General features: G+C 42.3%; 5 protein-coding genes across 6 annotated transcripts; 2 read left to right on the top strand and 3 right to left on the bottom strand.

Moving 5' to 3' along the window:
- Positions 1-1107: 1107 nt before the first annotated feature.
- aqp3a (aquaporin 3a) lies at positions 1108-5452 on the bottom strand. Its single transcript, XM_085909910.1, has 6 exons — positions 5307-5452; positions 3412-3538; positions 3200-3337; positions 2308-2423; positions 2007-2224; positions 1108-1929 (listed from the first exon to the last, which is right to left on the bottom strand). Exons 1-6 carry the CDS (start codon positions 5412-5414, stop codon positions 1725-1727), a joined length of 912 nt encoding a protein of 303 aa, XP_085766036.1. The 5' UTR covers positions 5415-5452; the 3' UTR covers positions 1108-1724.
- A 2894-nt stretch (positions 5453-8346) lies between these two features.
- Positions 8347-16337, bottom strand: nol6 (nucleolar protein 6 (RNA-associated)). The gene is made up of 26 exons (XM_085910798.1): positions 16149-16337; positions 15659-15865; positions 15467-15583; positions 15085-15264; positions 14828-14996; positions 14602-14736; positions 14341-14504; positions 14029-14149; positions 13893-13951; positions 13694-13795; positions 13501-13616; positions 13248-13425; positions 12954-13076; positions 12726-12874; positions 12572-12647; positions 12321-12461; positions 12130-12247; positions 11768-11922; positions 11524-11687; positions 11279-11431; positions 11085-11182; positions 10830-10954; positions 9266-9355; positions 9000-9200; positions 8748-8849; positions 8347-8629 (listed from the first exon to the last, which is right to left on the bottom strand). Exons 1-26 carry the CDS (start codon positions 16182-16184, stop codon positions 8480-8482), a joined length of 3429 nt encoding a protein of 1142 aa, XP_085766924.1. The 5' UTR covers positions 16185-16337; the 3' UTR covers positions 8347-8479.
- LOC147058593 (cocaine- and amphetamine-regulated transcript protein-like) lies at positions 10092-10602 on the top strand. The gene is made up of 3 exons (XM_085910799.1): positions 10092-10235; positions 10327-10410; positions 10495-10602. Exons 1-3 carry the CDS (start codon positions 10092-10094, stop codon positions 10600-10602), a joined length of 336 nt encoding a protein of 111 aa, XP_085766925.1.
- A 146-nt stretch (positions 16338-16483) lies between the features above and the next one.
- On the bottom strand, positions 16484-19514 carry c20h2orf81 (chromosome 20 C2orf81 homolog). Of its 2 annotated transcripts, none has more exons than XM_085910913.1 (4): positions 19355-19514; positions 18138-18389; positions 17865-18074; positions 16484-17648 (listed from the first exon to the last, which is right to left on the bottom strand). In XM_085910913.1, the coding sequence occupies exons 2-4, from the start codon at positions 18369-18371 to the stop codon at positions 16746-16748; spliced, it is 1347 nt and encodes a 448-aa protein (XP_085767039.1). In that variant the 5' UTR covers positions 18372-18389; positions 19355-19514; the 3' UTR covers positions 16484-16745. The 2 variants fall into 2 exon arrangements, with proteins under 2 accessions (XP_085767039.1, XP_085767038.1); XM_085910912.1 differs by lacking the exon at positions 19355-19514 and adding an exon at positions 18921-18996.
- Positions 18829-21397, top strand: wdr54 (WD repeat domain 54). Its single transcript, XM_085910914.1, has 9 exons — positions 18829-19519; positions 19646-19708; positions 19799-19865; positions 19963-20019; positions 20101-20228; positions 20338-20438; positions 20656-20818; positions 20890-20964; positions 21029-21397. The coding sequence occupies exons 1-9, from the start codon at positions 19295-19297 to the stop codon at positions 21158-21160; spliced, it is 1011 nt and encodes a 336-aa protein (XP_085767040.1). The 5' UTR covers positions 18829-19294; the 3' UTR covers positions 21161-21397.
- Positions 21398-23111: the final 1714 nt, after the last annotated feature.

The following is a 23111-nucleotide window of genomic DNA, read 5'->3' on the forward strand; positions in this document are numbered from 1 at the left end:
CGTCCAAAGTCTCCACAAGTGCATTGTGGGTCATTTGAAGTGAAGGATGAAAAAATTCCAGTTTCCCACGTCTGTCTTTTGTTTTTGTTTTTTTTCTTTTCCCCTTACACATATTGAAATCCAGCCAGGTGCAAATGTTTGGGCTGAGACTTTGGTATGTACAACCTGGCCCAGAGGGTTGTAATACAGCCTTTAAAGCCATGCTCCATGACAAATGATGTCAAATGAAACAAACTTGGTATGTACGATGCCATATTGAGGGAATTATTTTTTTTCAAGGATGAAAGCATTCTGTGTTTGAAAGTAAGGATGAATGGGTTATTTTGCAGCAGACCTACATTTCCTCCTTTCTGCGACATCTCGGCCTAGGACTTAAACCTCATGAATGTAGACTCGGGACATTTTGCCCCCCAAGCATGAAATACAAGCACTTGACTTGTGGACAACATCCAACCAAATGAAACTCATCAAAAAGATTTTTAAATATTGTTTAAAACACTTCATAGTAGCAGGATTGTTTACTCCTTGAAAACAATAAACCAGTAAGATGGCTAGGACACATATCCAAATATATTGGTAGTATGATGCTGGAAGTGGAGCCGCAAGGTCGTAAAAACACAAATTTATGGATGTGATTAAGATGGGCAGACGGCTGGAGTTAGAGATGATGCAGACCAAAGGGAGATGAACACAGTGAGTCACCGCTGTGGCAAAACCGGACTCGAGTTAAGGCAAAAAAAAAAAAAGAAAATATTGTGTACAGCGCTTTTACTGCAAAAAATAAGAAATGAAAAAAATGGCAAATGTGGCCAAAGGAAATGAGCACTTGAAAGGTCAAGCTCCATATTTGAATTTTCATCATAGAGCCAAAATGTCAATGGTGCATGAGATCCAGCTGTGTACGATGCAGTCACCAAATTTGATGTTTGATTCTGAGCGCATAGCAACTGCGGCCCTTCCGACTTGATTCCACAGAAAAAAATATGATAATTCAAAAGACAAATGCTACATTTGTTCGGATTGGCACCCAAGTTACATGTTTGTAGAAAAAGTTTTCAGGATTTTCAAACATCTGGGTATTGACGACTACATTAGCTTGAGAAAGTATCGTCATCCACGTGTAAAGGATAAAAACCTTTATTGTTTTGATACAAAAGCTTCACCCACTAACTTACATACAAAAAGGCTCAAATTCCAGTCCAGCACCAAAATACGAGTCACAAAAGGTGCAGCTGTGAATCAGCAAACATTGTGTAATTCGTAACGTGTGAGGGCAATGGGGTGGGTGATTTGTGAAATAAAAAAATAAAAAAAACACCGCCAGAGACTGACAATCATCAGAACTGTTTCCCCACAGCAAAATTGAAATTTGAATTCAAATTTAAATATTGAAATTGTCCGGAATAATATGGATATTAACTTGGAGCCACATCCACCTAAGTGCTTATTTGGACATTTAAGATATAAATCTCTTCATAAAACATTTTTTAAAATTATAACGGTACAAAATACAAAACACTGTTTTAACTTGAAGACTAGGGGAACACAATGTCAACATTTTCATCTCTTCTTGAAAAAAAAATTGTGTTATGTTTCACCCCTCTACAGTCTTTCCACTACAAACGTGACGCAGTCTAACAAACACAAAGAACGGAAATTAGCTTCATTTCAACATCCCGCCAACCATGGTCGGAAAAAAATTCAACAAAATGCTCAAAAGCTGTTCAATGCACTTGTTTGGCGGCCTCTGTCGATTTGTCGTTGGCGGCGACGTGGGTGAGTCGCAGGTTCTCCTCGGCCTCTGCGTTCCTCCGGTCGCGTACTTCTCCCTCCTCGTGGAAGCCAACCATCATTTGGTAGATGATCACGCCGATGATGGTGCCCAGAAATGGGGCAAAAACGGGCACCAGGAACCAACCGTTTCTGACACTGAAAAGCATTATGGAGAATATCGTCAACCAACGCTCCAAAAGTTCATCATGAAAAGGAAAATGCACGGCGCTTACGTGAAGACTTCGACTCCCCAGCCGGCCATTGCGGTAAAAAGACGAGGTCCCAGGTCTCTGGCGGGATTGACCGCGTAGCCAGAGTTGAATCCCATAGACAGGCCAATGACCAGAACCACAAAGCCCACAGTGAAGGCCTCCAGTCCTTGTGGGATGGGATTATTGTAGGGATCCACAATGGCCAGGATGCAAACAATCAATGCTGCTGTGCCAATAATCTACAAAAAGCCAAAAATAAACATTGGGAGGTCAAGGAATGATTTTTTTTCTTTTTTTTGTCAGCTGTTGCTCAAAATCTTGCCTGATCAAAGAAGCCGTTGACAAGGGTGAGATGTTTTCCGGGATAGGTAGCAAAGATTCCAGCTGTGGCATTTGGGCCAGTGACATTGAACGCACCAGGACGGTCCCACAGGGCATCTAAAAGAAAATAACACCATTGTTTATCCGAGTTAGGATTGTTGTGGTTCAGAGTGCCATGTCTTCTTTTTTTGTGTGTGTGTGTGTGTGTGTGTGTGTGTGTGTGTGTGTGTGTGTGTGTGTGTGTGTGTGTGTGTGTGTGTGTGTGTGTGTGTGTGTGTGTGTGTGTGTGTGTGTGTGTGTGTGTGTGTGTGTGTGTGTGTGTGTGTGTGAGCTTGGACTATCAAAACAAAATTGTTCCAAGCCCGGGGCATATTGGCTGGCGATGGAAGATTTGTATCTATTGAATCATCGTTATTTGAGGATTTTGACATTTCCTTTGAGTGGTTTTATGTATGCGGATTTGCTACAACTTGCAGAGTAGTAAAAAGATGTGCAACTGGACAATGTGCCAGACCCAATCAAAAGTTTGGCCACACCCAATTTAAAGTTAGCGTTATTTCTTTCGTGTTCAATCATGACTCAACTCCGTTGACAGACATTTAATGTTGTCCACATATCTTTATATGTTAAAACAACAGCCCGACAACAAAACTCATTTAGCTCACAAAATAGAGTTCACATATTACTAAACAATAAGGAACGGAAATAGCACGCCTTGTCTTCTTGATACAGCGCCCCTTGTGGCTATTAAGCATATCAATTAATTGTGTCAATGAATGGTGTTTATATATGGAACAAAAAAGAAACATAAATGTATATGCTAATTTGATATTCAAATATTCGCTTTTGGAAAGGCCTAATCTACTGAATAGCAAATGGAGATTCCTTCTTACCATAATACATTCCAAAAATAATGGCCGCACCAAAGAAACCGCCGATTGTCTGAAAGAGGAAGTACATTGGAAACTTTCTCCAGCGTTCTCTCCCAAGCAGGCAGAGGGCAAAGGTCACTGCGGGGTTCAGATGTCCTCCTGTGATGAGTACATAGACAGTGAGCAAGGTTGCAACATGTAACACTTAACTAAGTGAAAAAATAATTGTGCACCTGATATTTGGCCGCAGACCAGGATTCCCAAAGTGGCCGCAAAGCCGAAGGCAAAGTTAACCGTCAAGAACAGACCATGAGAACCACTACTCAACACCAACTGGGCCACGGCACCGCAGCCAAACATCTGCAAAACAAGATGACGTGATCAATTAAACACATCAAAACATTTTTGACGTTGTGGAAAGGAAATTCCAGGAACATTTTAAAAATACCCAAATGTCATTCATTATCTGCTCTGGCACCTGGGAGGAGTCCAAGTATTTTCAGAAGGGGGGGCAGTGCCCCCGCTAACCAACCCCCCCCCCCCTCCCATCTAGCTCCGCCACTGACTACACTGAGTTCTCCAAAATTCATTCAAGATTAAAATAATCAAGAGGTCAATCAGCATTCCCGAATGACCTTCAGAGGTTCCACAGTATGTTCCGGTAATTTAAGTGTAATTATGTGATTTGTTAGCCAGTCAAGTTCAAGCCAAGGTAGAATGATCATTATCACCGGAACAACAAAAGCCCATTCAAAAGAGTCTGCTCAGAATTTTATAGAAGCTCTATTGTGTCCATATAATCAAGTCACCCAAAAATTTCATGAATGTATGTCTCTAGCAGATCATTTTCTCCAAACTAGTGATTTGCTCCACATGCGGAAAACATTAAAGCGTACTGCAAACATTGCTTACTGTGTGTCTTTTTTTTTTTTTCTTTTTTTTATTGGTAGGTTAAAGTAATGTGCGGCTTTAAAGCTCTTAATTTTCCAATAAGACGACAGGAAGCAAAGTATCCAGATTCAAAGCATCTGGATTTTATCCTCTAAACACCCAGAGGGTAATGCTCATTAAAACCCAACAAAAATGCTGACTATTTTTTTTTTTAACCCTCTAAAAAGATTTGGGATGTTTTGAGAGTTTTATATGATTCCAATGTGTGAGTAATGTTCCAGTTTTTTTTTTGTTTTGTTTTCAAAATGTGGCGTTGGCTCAGAGCACCTCACCGCTTACCAACCAAAAAGTGACTGATTCAGCAAGTTGTAGAACGGTGCGGCTAAGGACAGCGCTCATTAAAAACAACACACAGTGTACCAAAACAAACATCTGGTCTTTTTTTGTTTCTTTAGGTCAGCAAGCTAAAATTGAAAGGTGTCTATGCTTTACTTTATCATCTTTCGTGTCAGTTTTAAATTTATTTTACTCTGAGGATGAGACATGTTTGGAAAAACTGGCTTTGTAAAAGTTCAGAAAAAAAACAGTGAGCTCATATCCACAAACAGCTTCCACACTCTCGCTTATCCCCTGCGTTCTCGTTTGCTTTGTCACCAGCAGAAACTCAAGTTTCATCATCGGAGCGAAAAGATTGTTAAGTGACACTCGGAAGTCAAATTATATCACGCGTAACATTGTTCTGCCTCCACACCTTACGCTTACGCCATTGAATGTCGACCACACCAAACATTGTATTGTGTTTATTCATTCTTGCGTTATCTTTTTTTTTTTTTTTTATTGTCAATTGGATCCTGGTTCTAAGTTTGCTGTGCATTGTTGATCCCCTCAGGTCAAAAGTACACGCAAACCTAACATTTACATTGCAGCAATTCAAAGAATGCTTGCTTTGTTGTGCTCTATACATAACTTGGAGTTGACTCAACAAATATTGTCACAGAAAATTGATTAAAAGAAAGACTGGCATGTGGCGCTCAACTGATTACACTCAAGCATAATAGAAAGTGTGACTCTTGAAAGGAGAAGTTAAACATTCATGACAGTGTTGACCACACTGATATGAAACACATTCATTCTCAAATGAAATCCCTTAATCCTACCTCAAAATTAAGTGACTATTTTCAAAGTGACAATTAAAATCAATCAGAATAAAAAAACATATCTGTCTATAAGTCCTTACCACAAGGATGAGGGTGCCCAGACATTCTGCCAAAGCCTGGCGAAGCAGTAGGTTGCGGATCTGGAAGGTCTTGGACAATTTTTCCAAATAGATCTTTTGTCTACCCATGTTGTCTCGTTAGACGTCCAGCGGAAAGCGATCAGCCAGTTTCGCCGAGCAGATGTGAAGCTGGAAGGATCGGACTGGTGTTATAAAGAGCAGAGTTTTTGAACTGGGCCTCTGCCAATCCCGAGGGCAGCCCCACCCTCTGCCACACACGCCTACATGTGGCTGGCGCGTCACTGTGATTCACAGACAGGTTTTCAGAACATGCTTTCACTGACAGGCCATTTGTTACATACATGCTGTATTTTCTTAATGATGGTGCACAACAGTGATTATTAGTTCGACAGAGGGAGCGTGCTCTGTTAAAAAAAAAATGAAAAAGGCAAGCCGGCAAAAAAAGAATGAATGAAAATACTTGTCGAAAAGTAAATAAGTGAGCCTTATCACAATGAAGGCCGAAATTTGAGTCGATTGACAGGTGTACCTAATGTTGTGGCCAGGTAGATGTCTATATCTGCCACTTTATACGCATCCTTCTGGAGACTTGGTCTGACCTGTTCTTTTGTTTCCCTTCTGAAACTTCATTCTTCTTCCATCTCTGGTTTCAATGGAGCTGTGAGAACATGCCCGACATTACATTCGGGTCTAAATCAGTTGAGACTCTCTTAACTTGGCTGTGGCTATTTAATGGCCCAACGCATAATCAAGGTGGATTAGGAGAGGATTAAATGGAAGTTTTGAACGGAGCTGTTTGCGTCATAAAAAAAAAAAATGCAGTGCCGTGCATCACCACCAACAAGCCCAGCAGGTAAATTCGTGAATCATCTCAGTCAAAGTTTACCTGCGTCTGGAATTCTGCTTGCGTCTGGCTGATTAAGATGAACTACCAGTGGTAGTTAGAACATTTTCTCCCTGTCTGAAATAAAACCAGGAGAAACGCATGAAGTCAACTGGTTTTGAGGAAGTTCTGCGCAGGTGTGAAACCTGGCTTCACATTTATCAAGTAATCAGGTCAGCCAGAAGACGTACTCGAGTCAAAGTACTGATACTTTATAATTGAAGTTAAATGGAGTCTACCTAATACATTTTACGATATTTACTCGGTACTATCGTAACAGGGGGATCATTTCCGATTCATTTTAATCAGTATGAATAACAAATCATCCAAAACATAAAATAGAAATGTGAAACGTGAGATATTGTCCAACATTATCACCAAATATGAAATAATAAATTAAATCATTAGAGAATAATATATGAAGAAACATTCAGCCATAAGAAATGTGTAATTCAAAGTCAAGTTGCAAGTTTTGTCACACTGTTTGACGTAAATTAAAACTTTGCTAGGGGGTGCTATAGTCCTGCATTTATTTATTTTTTATTCTACATGTATTTATAAATTATTTTCGTAAGCAAATAATGGAGGACGGGTATAAGGAATCGTTGTATATTAATTCATCATGTTTTGGTTGCATCCTTTTTTTTTTTTAGGTCATTTGGACTGACCGTGGGGCATATTTAGTGCTGATTTCGACAAATACTCCAATTTGAATTTCAAATGTATTATAAGGAGGGAAACCAGATGTTGTTCTTTTACAGGAAAAAAAAAATTGCAAGAGAATGTTGAAGTGAAAACAATACTCCCTCCCCAACCACAAACTAAGAAAAGCAGAAACATACACAATGTCTGCTTAGGTGTTGCTTGTTTTGCAAATGTTTGATGAGCATAGTATGGCGCATGTGTCAACCAGATGTGTTTATCAGTGTAGAGGTTACAAGATGTTTTCCATTGTCATAAAAAGTCAAATAGGCACACTGCTTCAGGAAAGGTAGACAGATTGCGCAACCCATTTTTAATGGCGACAAAGTACGTAAAAAAGGGAACGCAACTTTTCGTGACTAATGGCATCAGTAGACAGCAACGGCCACAATTAGTTGCTTCTTCTCATTCCCTTGACACGTCATCTGCTTTCCAGCATAAAAAGATTTAACACTCACTCCAGGAAGTTTTTTTTCGCATAAATATGAACTCATTCAGCATTGTAGCCGAAGATAAAAACTAGAAACATAGTACAATTCAACTATGGTTGCACAATTTTATAGCATTGTTGATGTTTATATAATGCGCCTGTGTCGTACATTTCCGCTTTCCCTATAATTACGCAGGGCTGCTTCAGTCCAAACACATTTTGCCCTTCAACAGCTGTTCGTGTTTTCACACCTTATGACATCCCAATGTGTCAGCGTGACGAGAAATGTTGCTTTTCGTGCTGTTGCGCAATCGAGCCGCCAATCGGTCTGCCTGTCATGTCAGAAATACGCCAAAGCATGCAACTTGGGTTTTAATGCAGTATTTAAAATGTCAAGGCATCTCGAGTGTGGTCAATAAATTTGTTGCAATCGACAGTCAATAGGTTTTACAAGTGTGGGAGAAAGAAAAATCAAAGCACTTACCCTTTCGGAAGATCTGACAACCACAGAATAGCGAGAACGAGGAGGCGTTTTCAGAGTAGCAATAAAACTGCAGATCCGGGTCATGATCTTTCACTTGATATTCATAGCTGTTAATGTGAACCCTCAGCATCTAAAATTGAGTTGCCCTTTCACCAGCATGGAAAAACTTTCAGGTGAAATTGTACACCAAAATGCTCAACGCTGTGCCAAGCAGCTAGAGAAAAAAAAATCATGATTGATCTCTTCCAAAACTTGGATTGATTCATTTTCTATCTCACTTGTCCTCATTCTGGCTCATTGGGGTGCAAGTTATCCTCATTTGGGTCACAGGTGAGCTGTAACTGAGTGAGAAGTGAACCCACGCGGAAGGATGGTTGAAAATTGATGGCATCTCTGAATGATACAAAGGATGTTGCATCACATTGCTGATATTCCGGAGTTGAGAAATAACACAACCACAATATGTTTCAGACTGAATACTTGTGGAAACAAGTCAACAATAACTGATGGTGAAGAGAAGATGAGTAGAAATAAACGGAAATAAAGTCTTTATATTTATTAGACCTGCTTCAACATGATTCCATTTTTTATGACTCAAAACTTTAGAAATACAATTTTGTTTACATGTGTTTTCCAAAGCAAATGTATAGAAAATTGTGAAAACATATATCAGACTAAAATGACCACCTTTCAGTCCTGGCCTCTACAGATCTGATCAAATCCTTTCCAATGATCTTGAAGTCCTCCAGTATAGCTTCTACATTGGGAATCGTCTTTGCTTCTTTGCCGGTTACCTCCACACTCCTAGCAGAGATCTGGGACGTCTACAGGAAGAAGACAGAAGAAACATTGGAGGATTTTATCCATACACCGATTCCAAATGAGGGCTGGGTATGAATCATTCTGGGCTTAAGTGCAAATTTCCGCCTTCATCTGTTTTACCTTGAAGGGCAGAGGGGCGAAGGCCTTTGGCTTCCATAAAACGGCAATCACACATCCTCCATAGGGGTCACAAAAGAAAAGGGCCAGGTCTCCGAATGCGTCCTAAACATGGAATGCCAAAGTCCAGATTTCAGTCATTATACCTTTCTGACCAATTACATCGAAATGAGAAATGTCATCATGCTTTAAATATGACGTGGTTAGAATGCGGCCCCCGTAATTATTTCCATAATAATTCAAGACGACGCTCACCCGCAGCTCTGCCAGGTAGAGCGCGACGGGGTTGTAGTCGGTGACGGGCATCATCCCCCCTGAGGTGGCTACGTCGTTGGGGACCACGCCCCTGCTGAAGTTGACGGTGGGAGGGTCCACTGCTTGGCCCACCAGCGGAATATGCTTGACGTTCAGGTGGATCAATACGTCGTAAGCTTGCAGAGGAGGACGCATGACCACCTGGGGATGGAAATGCATGTATTCAAACGGGATCTCTCCAATGACCCCCCTCGACCTCAACTAACCTTAATATCTTGGATTTGACTGCCATCCATCAGCTGGTGTTCGAGAACTTTGAGACTCTCAGCAGCCAGAATTACCACCCGCTGCAAAATCTGAGGAAACAAATGTACAAAATAGTTTGCGCTTTGAGGAATGGATGGGAGTTGTAATGTATTTACATCAGAATATTTAAGTTGAGACACACAAATGACTCCCACAGTATTAAATGAACTCTGACCAACAGGCGCCTAATTTGTTTCAACTTGTCGGCGTTATCAGTAAAAGCGGAAGCGTTTCGACAGATGACTCAATTTGAGCTTGGGGCAAAACTGACAATACAGTGTAAACTTGTCAAAACATCCTTACGTCATTCAAATTGATCAAACGTTTGTGGTACGATATTAAAATAAAAAATAAAAAGTCCGCTGAGAGTGAAAAAATAAATAAATAAAAGAAAGAAAAGATCAATTGTTGGGGGGAAATGTTCATCTATTAATTTAAGTTCAGCATTTCTTCAGCCTTAAATAATAATAAAAAAATAATGGCCTAAGAATTTTTGTTTCCCTTCTCAGGATGCTGGCCACTTCTGCTAAAACAATTTGTCACGATTGAGTTTACGTGTATATATTTTTTTATTCAAGCGGTTTTGTTCATTTTTTTCCCCCCAAAGTTGTGGATTGGTGAAATCTAATGCCGACAACCCCCAAAACGGTACCTCAAACAGAAACGTGACCAAAGTTCCTGCCCTCCGGCCCCCTTATAAGGGGAGGCAACTTGGAGGCTCCTTGTAATGTTGTGGGGGAAGAGTAAGGTGGAGCACGGCAAGTTTATCTGGGTCAGCGACGCATCATGACAAGCTGCTGTGTGTACCTTCTCTGCACGTTGGTGTGCATCACCAAAAGCTTTTACTCCCAGGCTGAGATCCGCACGGAGGAATACCAAGCTAGCCATTTACGATATTTTATGAACACGGATGGCAACGAAAAGCAGTTGGTGAGCACAAACCTTAAGCACTCGAATCCTGCAGAAAATGTTTGCCGTTTGATTAGAATTTGAAAATGATCATTTGTGCTTCTGTTTCCAGATCAATGATTTGCATGAAGTTTTGGATAGACTTCAGAAAAATCAACTTTCAGCTCTGAGAAAAAAACACGGCCACCTGCCTATGGTATGTGATACGACGAAGCCTGTTTGAGAATAGTTGTAAGTAACACAATACTTTATTGTGCTTTTTTTCCTTTTTTTTTTACAGTGTGATCCAGGAGAACAGTGTGCACTGAGGAGAGGCTCCAGGATCGGGAAGCTGTGCGATTGTTCCCCGCCAAGAACATGCAATTCTTTCTTACATCGATGTTTATGATACAATCTAACCTCTAAAAAAAAAAAAAAACCCCCATCCCAAGCTAACTTTAACTTATGTATTCAATTGACCGTTTGATATTGGTGCTATAAACCTGTAAACATTTTCAAAATCGTTTTATAGTGTGAAAATATTGATTTTATAACGTGGATATATCGATGCTTCTTTTAATAAATGATGTAAATGGATGAAGTGTCGGTTCCATTTGTATTTGTCGGTCCACTGACCTGGACAGTGGGGGCTCGCTTGGTCCATATCGAAACATTTTTGTCTTTAGGCGTTGCTATAAACATGACTGGTAGGGATTCCCTGGAGGCCATGAAGTCATTCTTGATCTCTGTGTAGTCGGCCGCTACACGTGAGGAGAGGCGCACAACAATCACAACGTAGCGACGAGCGGGATGTTAAAGTATGTCAGATGTGTAAATAGAAAGAGGTCAGCGACTGTTTGTTTTTCTACGGCTATGTGTGAGAGTGCCTGCCTGTGAGCTGCTTGTTGAGGTTGACGACCAGCGGGTTGTTCCTCCAGTCAAAGGAGGAGAGCAGATGAAGGAAGCGGAGGAAGCCCACCTGAGGAGAACTGAGGACAGGCAAAACATGTTCATGTGACCGACATACCAAGAAAAAAAAAAAAAAAAAAAACCACAAACGAGACTCATGGCGTCAAAACGCTTACCCGGGAGGGGTGAATGGCGCGGGCTGCAGGAAGAGGTAAGCCACCAGAAGGTCCGCCGCGTCCTCTGTGATATCGTCACTGAAGAGCTGGGACCCGAGCCAACGTTTGGCCAGGCGACAAACGGCCCCGAAACTAGGGTGTTGCTGCTGGAGACTGACAAAGAAAATGTCAACATTTGTCTTCTCAACCGCTAGTAGGCCTAAAGTGTACCCGAGTATAAATTGAAGTGGGAAACTGTGTTTTACCCGTGCAGCGTGCTGGTTAGAAGAGGCTTGTGTAGGGTCCTCATCTCCAAACTCTGAGCCTCCTCATTGTCCCGGACCATCAGCAGTCCCTCGGGACTCACTCGCTCCCTCAGCACCTGGGGCTCTCTGTGATACGCCACCTGGATGCGAAATACAAAGCCGTCCTGGAAAAGACAAAATATATTTTGTTAAAAAAGGAAAAAAAAAAGCACAGAGATGCCTGTTCCTAACAAATCAAAAGTACCTTCCAGACGTCCAAGTGTGTGGCACAGGGTATGCACGTGTAATTATGCTGCATATTGAGTAACTCTCCCAGGCGGATGTGGAAGGCGGCTCGGATGTGGCGGATGGCGAGGCGATCGTGAGGCCACTTTCCGCTGCCCTCCATGTGACAGATCACTGCGGGATACCAAAGGATCAATCAGACATTGTTGACTTAGACGGCAAGTCAGGTTTATTTATCTAGCCCTGAATCATAAGCTGTCTCAAAGGGCAAAACAAATTGACAATTATTCTCAAAGCATCCCCTGATCTGAAGCCCCCAACGTACCAGTAAGCAGAAGCAAATGTCACTAAAAACACTCATTGGTTGGATGACATACTAACCTGTGATGGGGTCCACATAAGCCGGGCAAGGTTTACCCTCCTTGGGTATCAGAAGTCGGAGAGGCTTTCCTTTGTCGAAGAAGGAGTAGTCGAATTTCAGTGGCAGAGGAGGAAACACCTTGGAGAGCACGGGTTGGGAATTTAAAATGAAAACCAGACTAAAAACTATCGTCCACTTCAAATAAACTCACCTGTGTGTATCTGAGTGATGGATGGGCACCTTGCACCGACGTAATGGACAATGGAAGACCCTCCAGCTTCCACAGTTTTCTGCTCAGGTCATCATATGATTGAACCACACGCAAACTTTCCTCCTCTCCAGTACTCGGCTCCTAAAGGCAATGTAAATAGAATTGTCCTTTCAGAATGTCATATTTATTAGGATATTTATCAAATTTAATGATGAAAATTAACTGGTGAGTGTGATTTCTTTTTTTTTTACCTTTCTTTCTATTTTGATGACATCATCAATCTTTGCCCCGACATGCCGCACGCAAGACTCAGGGATGTCTGCATGGCTGTTTGGAAAATGGAAAGCAGTCGAATTTCAGGCTATCTGACGCAAAGTCATACTTTGGAAAAATGCAAGTACGTACAGCTGTAGCAGGTGTGTGATGATCTGTTGCGGTACCAGCCGTTTCTGCCACATGCTTTTTCCCTCCCACAGGACAGCCTCAGTGATGCCGCCGTCCTGAAAACGACGGAGCTCCGAGCGAGCGCCCCAAAGCTGTCGGAACTCGGCAGCCTGACAGAAGAAGTTTTGTTTTTATTATCGTTTGACCAAATGTTTCTTCACTATCTGCCCTGTGTCTTATTAAAGTCACCTTCGGGCTGTCTGCTGGAGGTCCTCGTTCCAAGATAGACGTGGCCAGCTCAGGCCGCAACACCAAACCAAAGGTGAGAGGCGGCTGGGCCTTGTACTTTGGGGGTTCGCTATCCAGCGACCACTACCAGAAAAATAGGAACAATTACATATGAACAATTTATCATTCACCCATCTATTTTCTGCACTGTCAAGCAATCGGAAATCACACTGATTGTTCCCAATTATTTCGATCGTTACGCTTCTTAAGAAAACCAAATATCTGCTCATTTTGCATGCCTGGATAATGACTCACCTCAGGTTCCAAGGAAAGTGAGTGGGTGAGAAGGCTCATCCTTTGGCCAAGTCCTTTCTGAAGCAGCGACAGTATAAACGGGAGCGCCGTGTGCACGTAGTTTCCGCTATGGTCCATCAGCTCATTGAGAAAGTTCAGCTTCTTACAGCTGAACTGCAGCTTGACAAGGTCACACAATCTAGGAAAGTTACAAAAATACATCAACATGGGAGGCTCAAATAAAGACGATCAAATGGCATTTCAAAAGCCATACTGGAAGATGTGGTCACTGGTCCTTGTCATAGGCTTGGGGGTCATGAGGAGGCTGTGGAAACCATCCACGCTGGGGTCATCCCAGAACTGCAGTGACATGGACGCCTCCTGCTGCAGCTGAGAGATTTGTTCCGAGTGGTTAAAACATAGACCCGTTGAGCGGAGATTATTTCTAGAGTCCAGGGCGTACCTACCTGCTTGTAAGTGCAAGCCGTCATATCGGCACACATATTGAGATGTCCGGACGGATCGATGAACACGACGTGGAATGCATCGTGAAAGTCTGCCATTGAAGGCTGTGGGACAAAGAGATGACAAAAGGACTTACGTGTGAAGGGAAAACACACAAATGGCAGTGTTGTGAAAGTTTCACGTCTTTTTAGGTTCACTCACTGCCGTCGAGTCGGGATCTTTAGCCAGAGTGATTCCATTCATTGTCAGGTCTGTGTTTGCTGGGAGTTATGCGAAAAGAAATTTAAAACGAAGTTCTGATTGCAACTTTGCGTTAAAAAGCTTTTCATCAACGTACCCAGAAAGTTCAAAGTGTTTCGCAGCAGCTGATAGGCAGTCATGCTGTTGCTGATTCTGTGTGTGGTCAGAAGGTACGCCAAGAGCATGGAGGCCAGAAAGCCGTTGAAGCACCCGGTGCCCTTAAATGGAGGCAAAAGATTAGGAAATATTTCAAGCCATCTATTGACATTTTGAATCATTAGTAGGGTGCGGTTTAGCTGGAACTTTTCGCTCTGACATGCCCGAGAGACGGGTACACACCGGAACGCCGAGAAAGCTGTACAAATACAATAGCGTACATTCAGCCCGATGTGCGGAGGAGGAAACACACCTGGTCCAGCTCTCGCTGACGTAGCCAGACTTTGAGCAAAGCCACCCCGTTAGGAAAAGCGGAGCATTGAGCGCTCACAGCAGACAGGAACTGGAGGTGAGGCCTGGCCAGCAGATCACCAAGAAGGGAGCTATTGTAATGTGGAGTTGGAGGCTCACTGTCCTCTGCAGGGAATTTAAAAACAAAACAAAATGGAGACAAAATTTATTTGGTACATTTTTCTGGCTGTGACAACATCCAGTATAAAGTCATTCGTCTCACCGGACTGTGTGTTATTTGCCCCGGTGTACCAGCCTGTCCTGATGTTATTCATTTGAGGGTGGAAGCGTCTGGGCTTGAAGAATCCAGGAGGTGGACAAGCATGAAGGCGGACTGTCATGGTGGACGACTCTTTACCTAAAACATAATCACAAAATAAATAGCTTGTACTTCCTGTACAGTGAATAATATGATGCACAGAGAATAGTTGTGACTTTTAATAGCTCACCTGTCGGTTTCAGCAGCAGAACTGGTCGAAGCCGATTACCATGAAGGCAAGAGTACGACATGGATCCTATGTCCGAGGAGGTTGACAGATATTGAGCTAGACCTGCCAGGTAGATGGCTCTTTTCCTGGGATACCTCTGGTTTAAGAAGTCTTTGGGATGGAGGATATCCTAAAAATGAAATAAAAAGTACATCAGTCCCATATTCAGACATTTCAAACTGGCTGTACTGTTCTCTACTCAGAAAAGCGGGACTTACAGCTGGCATTGTGACAGTCAGGTCTACTACGACGCGTGGCTTTGTGCAGGTTCCCAACGGGTAACTTCCGATCAGATCAATCGAAGCGGGAGGCGCCATGTGAAATTTGCCCTTTTGTGTTTTTGGTAACAGGAGGATAGGAACCTTCACATCATTGGACAACCATGACAGGTCGTGTACCTGTGACAGAAAAAAAGATTATGCAGTAAATGGTGTGTGTTGCCATTTTACTACTTTCCATTGGAAGTTAAAATGAGTCATTTTTTAAAATAGAATGTTCTTATCGTTCCCCCAATAGGTTCCTTATGAGCAAACCCTCAATTTTCTACACATCTACATTTTCAAATATTGTATGAACCACAGTAGGATAAGTATTACGCACCTCCACCTCAGGTGAGACTGGTACACTCTTCAGGAGTTTCGTGACCGTCTCAATAAAAGCATTGATTTGTAGTTTCCTGCGTTCACTGAGGGAGACTTCTTTCAGCAGCTCCTCCATCTGTGATGGGGTGGAAAAGAAAATTGAGTGGAGGTCTTTTTCACCACACTCAAGTTGTTGAGATTGAAGTCTTACCTGCATTTTGAGCAAGCTGCAGTGAAATAAACTTTCTGCCTCTTTCAGCTGGTTGAGCTCCTCCACTGTTGGGGGTCTGTACAGGTCGCTTCTGGACATCTTCACCTGGCGGTATGCCAGCTCCCCAGAGTTGCTCTTTTTTACTTTAATAGGAGGTTCATTTTCCTCCTTCTCCTTTACGTTGTTGGTCAATTCTGTTGGAATCATCTAGTGACACAAACAAAAAAAGTTTCACAAACTCACATTTTGAAGACATGATGTTCAAACGTGAATTATTCAAGTACAGTACAAACAAGGTATTTGAGGCTATTTACTGTTCTTAAATTATACGATGAGGAGAGATGTCATAAGAAAAGTTGAAGTTAGCTAGACATGTGATGACTGTATACTTTTGAACCTTTTAAGTTTGCAGTGCTGCATGTCTGCATACCCAAAACACTATTTGAGGCTCATATTGATATTTAGGAATCAAAATTAAATGTAGGCTTACCTTGACTGACGCAGCATTTACCCGCTTCTTCTTCATGTCTAATCCACTCGAGAAAGTGAGGTTAATTTTTTAATTTCTTCAGGTTTTAGCTACACTGCACTAGACACTGTAGCGTTGTCTCACATGTGCACGGGTCATTCAAACCTGCTAACTGGCAAAACATTATCCGATTGGGTCACACTGGGTACATGTGAATCGTGATTGGTCCGGCGCTGATATGCTTCCGGGTGGCTTTCTCAAGTTAGGTTGAAACGTCACACCAAAATATTGCAAAAGATATGATAAAAATACACAAAAAACACAATTGAATTTATAATTTTATTCGTAACGTTCAATCTAAACATAATTGCACGAAGTCAGGTGAGTCATATTCATAGCGGAATACTTCAAATAATATAATTACAGCCATGCTTCATTAAATTTTTTGCCCCACCCCCAAAAAATATTCCCTCATTTCCAAATGATAAATATATAATTTATTGTTTTCTTTTATCAAGAATTTGATTTAAAAACGCCCCCCCACACACACACATTGCTCTCAGATGAAGGTGAATCCATTAAAGATTTGAGCAAAGAATTGTTCTTTTTTTTTTCCAATCAAAATTTAAATTTGTCAGACGGCGACAACTGGGTAACCTGAGGTGGACGTTTTGTTGTCAACTGATCAACGGGAAAATTTGTTTCCACAGACTCACTGTTTATCGGCCTCAGCTTGGCAGCGTGAGCTTGTGATTTCAATGGGAGTGGGCCCGTTTGTGTTTTATGGGGCTCCACAAGAGATACACCTTTGGCCAAATTGATGGTGTCCATCCTCAACGCTCTAGCCATCATCTTCTCATCCTTTACGGAAGAAATCCTCTCAGACTGATCTCGGGTCACAGGATTCCGCGACGTTCCTACTAAACCAATCTGCTGACTACTAGGCACAGGTTTGGAATGTTCACCTGATTTTTTCAAGCTGGATTTTGTGCATTTGTCTATCTCATAGTGAGGAGTGATCCAATGTCGAGGCAAGGAAGAATGCTTGAGCTTACTTATCGTTTGATTCGCTTTTGAAGGTTGTGATGCTGTGGTTGTAAGTTTAGAACCAGAAGGGACTTTATTATCACCATTGGTTTCCGTTTTTTCTGCTACACACGATACAGGTGGCAAGACAATACTTCTGGCTTTTTGTTTTTTCTTGGTGGAAGTTTTCGCTTTGGGGCAAGGACTTGGTTCTTGGCACATCTCGTCACTGACATGCCGACTTGCACTTATTTTCCTTTCAAGTTGCTCAGGACTTGGTTCTTGGTAATTCTCATCACCGACATGCCCGCTGGGGCTTATTTTCCCTTCAGGTGGCTCAGGACTTGTTTTTTGGCAAATCTCTTCACCGACCAGCCTGCTGGGACTTATTTTCCCTTCAGGTTGCTCAGTCGTGATGCTGGTTTGTGGGATGGGAACATCTTGCTGATTTTCTTCAGAATATGCCAGTTCAAGGTCCTCACAAATACTAGCTTCCTGGTTGATGTAAATACACAAAGTGGAATATTGATCAATTAATTTACATCATTTGAACACGTAGAGTCAAACACAGACACAATTCATTGGCACGAGCGATTAAAAACCTACAAAATAATGTGAGGTGAATTAAGTTGTTCCATGCTTAGGCTGTCATTATCATAATAAAAAAGATTATTGAGCTTGAGACTTTTAGAAGTGATAGTTAAAAGATACCTGTGGTGGTGACACAGGCTCAGATGGAGGTGTTCCGTGGATAACAGGAAAACAACCTTCCGCCCATACATCTGGAGTGATTGGTATTGGTTCTGAGTCTTCTGTTGCGGACAATTCCATCACATCTTCCCATCTATCTCGACACATAAATTTCTGCTCCATAGTCTGTATGAAGTAATCCATGGCCCAGTATGCAGTGAAAGATGGTAACTGGAAAAACAATGTTCACTTTAGTTGTTTATCTCTGATGCTCATGCAATAGATGTCTTTTACCTGTCTTTCAATGTGGACATTGTAACAGCCTTCCATAACATTGGTCATCAGGTCAGCCATTATTTCCCCTACCACATCATCCGCCTCTTCTTGGGCCAACATTTCCATCCATTGGCTCTGAGTAAGACATCCGGGGATAATGTCTTCCTCTTCTGGATCTTGGGAGGGCGGTGGGGAAAGTCGAGCAGGCGTCTTACCCTTGTCAGCTTGGGCTTTAGATGTTGAGCGCGACATCTTGACAATATTACGTTACTAAGAAGGGAAAAATATCAGAAACACTGATTACCGTAATGTCTTGAAGGTTTGTCACGAAAAAAAGTTTGTATTGGTTGTACACGTGTTAACACTCTGCATGTAAATATGACAAAGCAACATTTTCAATCAAAAGATAATTATGTATACGGCAAGTATTGTATAATAAGGCAAACAGTAGCACACTCCCGTGGCGGTTTTTAAAACTGCAAAGACTCGTGCAACACTTTTTAATGCGCTTTGATTTTTCAGGTTGATCAATTTGCCACATATATTAACAGATGAACGACATAACAGCTTTTGATGTGAAGATGCACAATGGTAGAAAATATCAACTATATTTTCTGTTGATTCAGTTGAACGTATGGTGTACAGTGTATCATTTGTGTCTTATTTGAGGATAACTATTTGTACTTCATGATGGCTTTTCTTTACAGTGTGCCAAGGTTTGCATTAGACTCACTTGCAACATAACTTTACCGTGTTGTCATTCAATACATTTATTTAAAATGCATTTTTATACAAACGTACCTCCGAATACTCGGCTCACATTTGTTTTGTGTTGCTGTTTTTATCCTCCGATAAGCCTTTTTGACTTTGTCGCGTCTACTTCCGGGTGTAGACATCTGTTGCTTAGCAACAGAACACGCGGATCTGACGTAGCATTTTTGTTTCTATGGCTGCGGTAGACGCCGAGGAAATCCGATCGAGCTAAGCGCTTGCTTCACTCGTAGTAATCACGAGCACCAGTAATCTTTCTATAGTTGGCAATCGATCGTATGGAAGTTTTACAGTACAACATTGACACTTTTATTTTATCCGCGTTTTTACGGCGTTGTTGCTAGTGGCTTGCTAGCAGCTACCGAGTTAGCCTAGTTGCTAGTGGTACCGCATCAATCCTTTCCATGTATCACAAAGAGAAGAGCATTCAGATTAAGAACAGCGCATCAGCGTTGTACAACAACCTGTGCGTGCTGCGTATTGCTCCGCGGCGCCTCAACTACTTCACGGTGGTCCACGCCAATGTGGTCAACATGGTCAGTGCGTCGTGGGACGGCCTCAATTACTCGCACCGTCAGCTGCAGTCCAAGGAGCCCAACGTCGCAACAAGTCCATCGCTCATCATGCAGGTTACGTTGTGCATCATTCCAGAATCGGAGGACAATTTAGGCTAGACATTTTCGACCACAAAGTGTTTTGTTTCTGGTTGTTTTTAAGATTTGATTTGTGATGAAACATTTGTTTTCTTGCAATAGGCTGCATTTTGTGTTTTGCCCTCTCGTGATCTGCTGGTAGTCACTTCGCAAAAAGGCATCCAGGTGAGACGTTATGAAACAAATGTTTGACTGGTCATGAATCAAAGCTTGATCCTGTTTCTAACTCCAGAATCTTTGTCTTTTCCTTTCAAGATGTATGAATCAGATGGCTCCATCATGGTGTATTGGCATGCACTGGATACTCCTGAAACACCAACAGGTAACATTAGCACAAGAAAAATCCATTTCACTGATGAAACATTTTATTAAGTTATGATTATGCCAGTATGTGTCATAAATGTGTCTTTTATCTCCAGATCAGGCAGTGTTTGCTCGGGGGATTGCTGCTGTGTGGGAGAATTACATATGTGTGGGTAAGTAGGGAGCAAAACAAGTTTCCCTTGAGCTTAGAATAATATTTCAATCATATTTCATGTCTCTTCCTGTCATTCCAGGCCTGTCCTCTTGTGGAATCCTGGTGTTTGATATTCCCACTAAAGGCAGTAACATCACCCTGTCTGAGGTTCTGGAGGAGCACAAGGAGCCCATCACTGACTTGGCCCCAGAGTGCTCAGGCAGCCAGGTGTTGTTATAAAATAAGTTTTGTATTATTTATTACAAAATAGATTTTTGAATTCTGTTGGCAGAATTGATGCAAGTCAGCTCAATAACATCTGTCTTCCCTCCCGCAGGAGTGCATTGCCGACCTGGTCAGTGCCGATGACGGCGGCACCTTGTGCGTGTGGAAGTCTGGGGAAGAGTTTCAGCTCCTCAACAAAATTGGTGGATTTGAGTAAGAACGAAATGCCCTTTTCTTGTCTCGTCGCTAATTGTCACACCGTTTGGAGCAGTGTGAACTACAGTGGAGTCATTCTAAATATATTGTGGGAACGCACTTAAGTTGAATCAAGGCAACCAGACTCTTCTTGGTTGTTTGTTCCGCTGCTCAATCTTATCTCTTATCCAATTACTCGCTCCTCTAATGTAATTGCCGCTTTTTGTTCTGCCAGTATGAGCTGCTCATCTGTAAAGCTGTGGAAAGGTACAGTGGTGGCAGGTTACGGAACAGGCCAGATCCGTCTCTACGAGGCTGTGACGGGGATTTTGCACGCTGAAGTCAACGCCCACGCCCGCTGGATCTACTCACTGGACATTGCGCCTTTTTCGGGGCTGGTGAGTTGAGGAAAGCGAGACTACGTGTTGGCGGGCTACGAGTCGAATTCAATGCGCCTCGTGCAACGCAGCTCCTGTCGGCAGCCGAAGACTCTTTTGTGAGGGTGTGGCACCTGACGGTAACCCCAGAAAGCAACAGTGTGGAGGTAAGACACAGCACGTTATTTCGTTTAACTTCTCTTTCTTTCAATGAATGCTTCCATTTCATAGGTTGCCCATCTACACAACGAGTGTGTGACAGACACACAAATCTGCGGCGCCAAATTCTGCGATGGCGACGGCTACGCCTTTGCCGTGACGGGATATGACCTCAATGAAATTATACGCTACTCGCAGACATAGGACATCATCAAACACGTATCATACGATATTTCCGCTATCGATCCAGATGGACGAACGCAGAAGGTCACAGATCTGGGAAGGGCGTTGGGGTCGAATTGCATCGTTTTTAATACTCTTCAGATATGCTTATGAAAGACAAATCAAATGTTTAAATGAAATTTGTAGATATTTTTCAGAGGAAATGTTTACTTGCTTATAAATGAAGTTCAATCATTAAATATCTCAAATACACAGAAATGCCACTAGAGGACAGTGTCATTTTGATAATGGACTGAAAAACGTCCATCTGAAAGTTGGAGAAGAATATCTTTTCAGATGTTGTGATTTCAAAACGTTCCTGTGGTTTTGTAGTTTTTATTAGGTTGATTGAAGGCTCCAAATCAGGAGATGGGCAATTAAAATGCTGTAGGGGAGCCATATTTTGTTACCAGTGCTATTCAGGTCATAGTATGACCAAAATGTGGAGCAAATACCTGCATGCAAAATACATATCTCATTTTTGATCATGCATTTTTCAATACATGTATGAAAATTGTTAACCCACCAACAAATGATGTGACGCAAACGAAGAAACAACCCCACAGTGAATTGCTCTTATCATGTGGCGAGGTATCACAAATAAACCTTGACGAGATAAGAAGAATCAGGTCAGCGAGGAATTGCACGCTGTTGTCAGTCTGCGGCTAAACTAAATCCCAGAATTGTATTTGTGGTTTTTTTTTTTTCCTGGTTTCCAGTCAACATTGATCACATAACAGCAAGTGACAAGACTTGTTTTGATGCCACACACCCATGACATGTTATGTAACTTAAATCTGAGAGGTGCCAGCTGACCGTAAGGGTCGATGCTGATGCCCGGGTCACACCGAGCCGTCCGAACGTCACGGGTTCTTAATGGAGTCGATACTTTTTAGTAGGTCGCGTTGTGTCAAATCTCGCGGTCGACTGGCTCAGCGGTAGACCTGATGGCTAAAATGAGGTCTCCAATAACACAGACGCTCTTACGTAACTTTCTGGGACAGGAAGATACACATAGGGAGAGATTGCTGAAAAGCAAATGAATGAAAACAAAATCCATGATGGAGCAGGGGAGGGATTGTCAAACAAAGGATTTGAAATCGGCGACGATGATGTCACTTTTCCCCGAAACGCAGAGACAAACATTAGTAATTTAGTCTTCATTGGATCAGTGCGGTATTTTTCTCCAGCCCAGGGCCTCTTCTGCAATACTTGTTGACTCTTGCCTGTTCCAGCTGAGCACACAAAAAGGAGAGACAAGAACATGAGGCGCACTTGGCATATATGCGTACGTTCCACTTCCAAACGTATAAGACCAGTGAGGCTCGTTTCTTTATTTTTGCCGGAAACATTTGGGTCAAGAGACGATTGGCCTCAAATGTTAATAGAAAAGAAAAAGAAAAAATCAGCCTTCAGATGTGGAGCAAACTTGTTTTACCCAATGCAGCGTCAAATAGTGTCATGACGTGCTCAATTTCATTTCCGTGAGCAGTTTATCCCGCGCCCGGCCGTCCACGCTGGTGGCAGCTGCCGGTTCTGTTTGTCTGAGCCAGCCGGGATCGAGCCTAAAGCCCCTCCAGTCTGCTGCCATGGATGGAGCAACTAACAGCTGAGCAGCTCCCCAATACGCTGGTGGTACTTTGAAAATGTGCAAAGAACTTCACCCTGAATGAAGCTCACTCCTTTGTGTTCAAAACCTCATCAATTCCAAATTGACATTATCCAAAAACTCTCAAAGCTGACTCCGTAATGTATTCCCCTAATGTGTCATCAAGGCGGCTTGGTTAGGAAATGGGATTTAAGTGCATTAGAAGAGAGCAAACTAAACATCAGAGCCTGCCATCTGGGATGGCATCGTTGCCTAGCACTGGGCGCTCTACTGGGCGCTCTTTGACGTTAGCCAGGATGCAGCCTGCGTGGATATGGATAGATG

Source organism: Syngnathus leptorhynchus, chromosome 4 (genome assembly GCF_054491065.1).
Source record: "Syngnathus leptorhynchus isolate UIUO chromosome 4, UIUO_Slep, whole genome shotgun sequence".
NCBI lineage: Eukaryota > Metazoa > Chordata > Actinopteri > Syngnathiformes > Syngnathidae > Syngnathus > Syngnathus leptorhynchus.

Coding starts and splice junctions, on each gene's coding strand:
- aqp3a (XM_085909910.1), bottom strand. CDS start 5,414: ATGGGTAGACAAAAGATCTATTTGGAAAAATTGTCCAAGACCTTCCAG. Junction 2,424..3,199: donor TATTTTTGGAATGTATTATG/GTAAGAAGGAAT, acceptor ATTTTCTTTTAG/ATGCCCTGTGGGACCGTCCT. Junction 1,930..2,006: donor TGGGGAGTCGAAGTCTTCAC/GTAAGCGCCGTG, acceptor AATGCTTTTCAG/TGTCAGAAACGGTTGGTTCC.
- LOC147058593 (XM_085910799.1), top strand. CDS start 10,092: ATGACAAGCTGCTGTGTGTACCTTCTCTGCACGTTGGTGTGCATCACC. Junction 10,236..10,326: donor ATGGCAACGAAAAGCAGTTG/GTGAGCACAAAC, acceptor TTCTGTTTCCAG/ATCAATGATTTGCATGAAGT. Junction 10,411..10,494: donor AACACGGCCACCTGCCTATG/GTATGTGATACG, acceptor TTTTTTTTACAG/TGTGATCCAGGAGAACAGTG.
- nol6 (XM_085910798.1), bottom strand. CDS start 16,184: ATGAAGAAGAAGCGGGTAAATGCTGCGTCAGTCAAG. Junction 12,648..12,725: donor ATCACACACCTGCTACAGCT/GTACGTACTTGC, acceptor TTTTCCAAACAG/CCATGCAGACATCCCTGAGT. Junction 8,850..8,999: donor TCTACCTGGCAGAGCTGCGG/GTGAGCGTCGTC, acceptor TTCCATGTTTAG/GACGCATTCGGAGACCTGGC.
- c20h2orf81 (XM_085910913.1), bottom strand. CDS start 18,371: ATGTCGCGCTCAACATCTAAAGCCCAAGCTGACAAGGGTAAGACGCCT. Junction 18,075..18,137: donor ATGTCCACATTGAAAGACAG/GTAAAAGACATC, acceptor TTGTTTTTCCAG/TTACCATCTTTCACTGCATA. Junction 17,649..17,864: donor AGCCTGTGTCACCACCACAG/GTATCTTTTAAC, acceptor TACATCAACCAG/GAAGCTAGTATTTGTGAGGA.
- wdr54 (XM_085910914.1), top strand. CDS start 19,295: ATGTATCACAAAGAGAAGAGCATTCAGATTAAGAACAGCGCATCAGCG. Junction 19,709..19,798: donor CTTCGCAAAAAGGCATCCAG/GTGAGACGTTAT, acceptor TTTCCTTTCAAG/ATGTATGAATCAGATGGCTC. Junction 19,866..19,962: donor TACTCCTGAAACACCAACAG/GTAACATTAGCA, acceptor TTTTATCTCCAG/ATCAGGCAGTGTTTGCTCGG.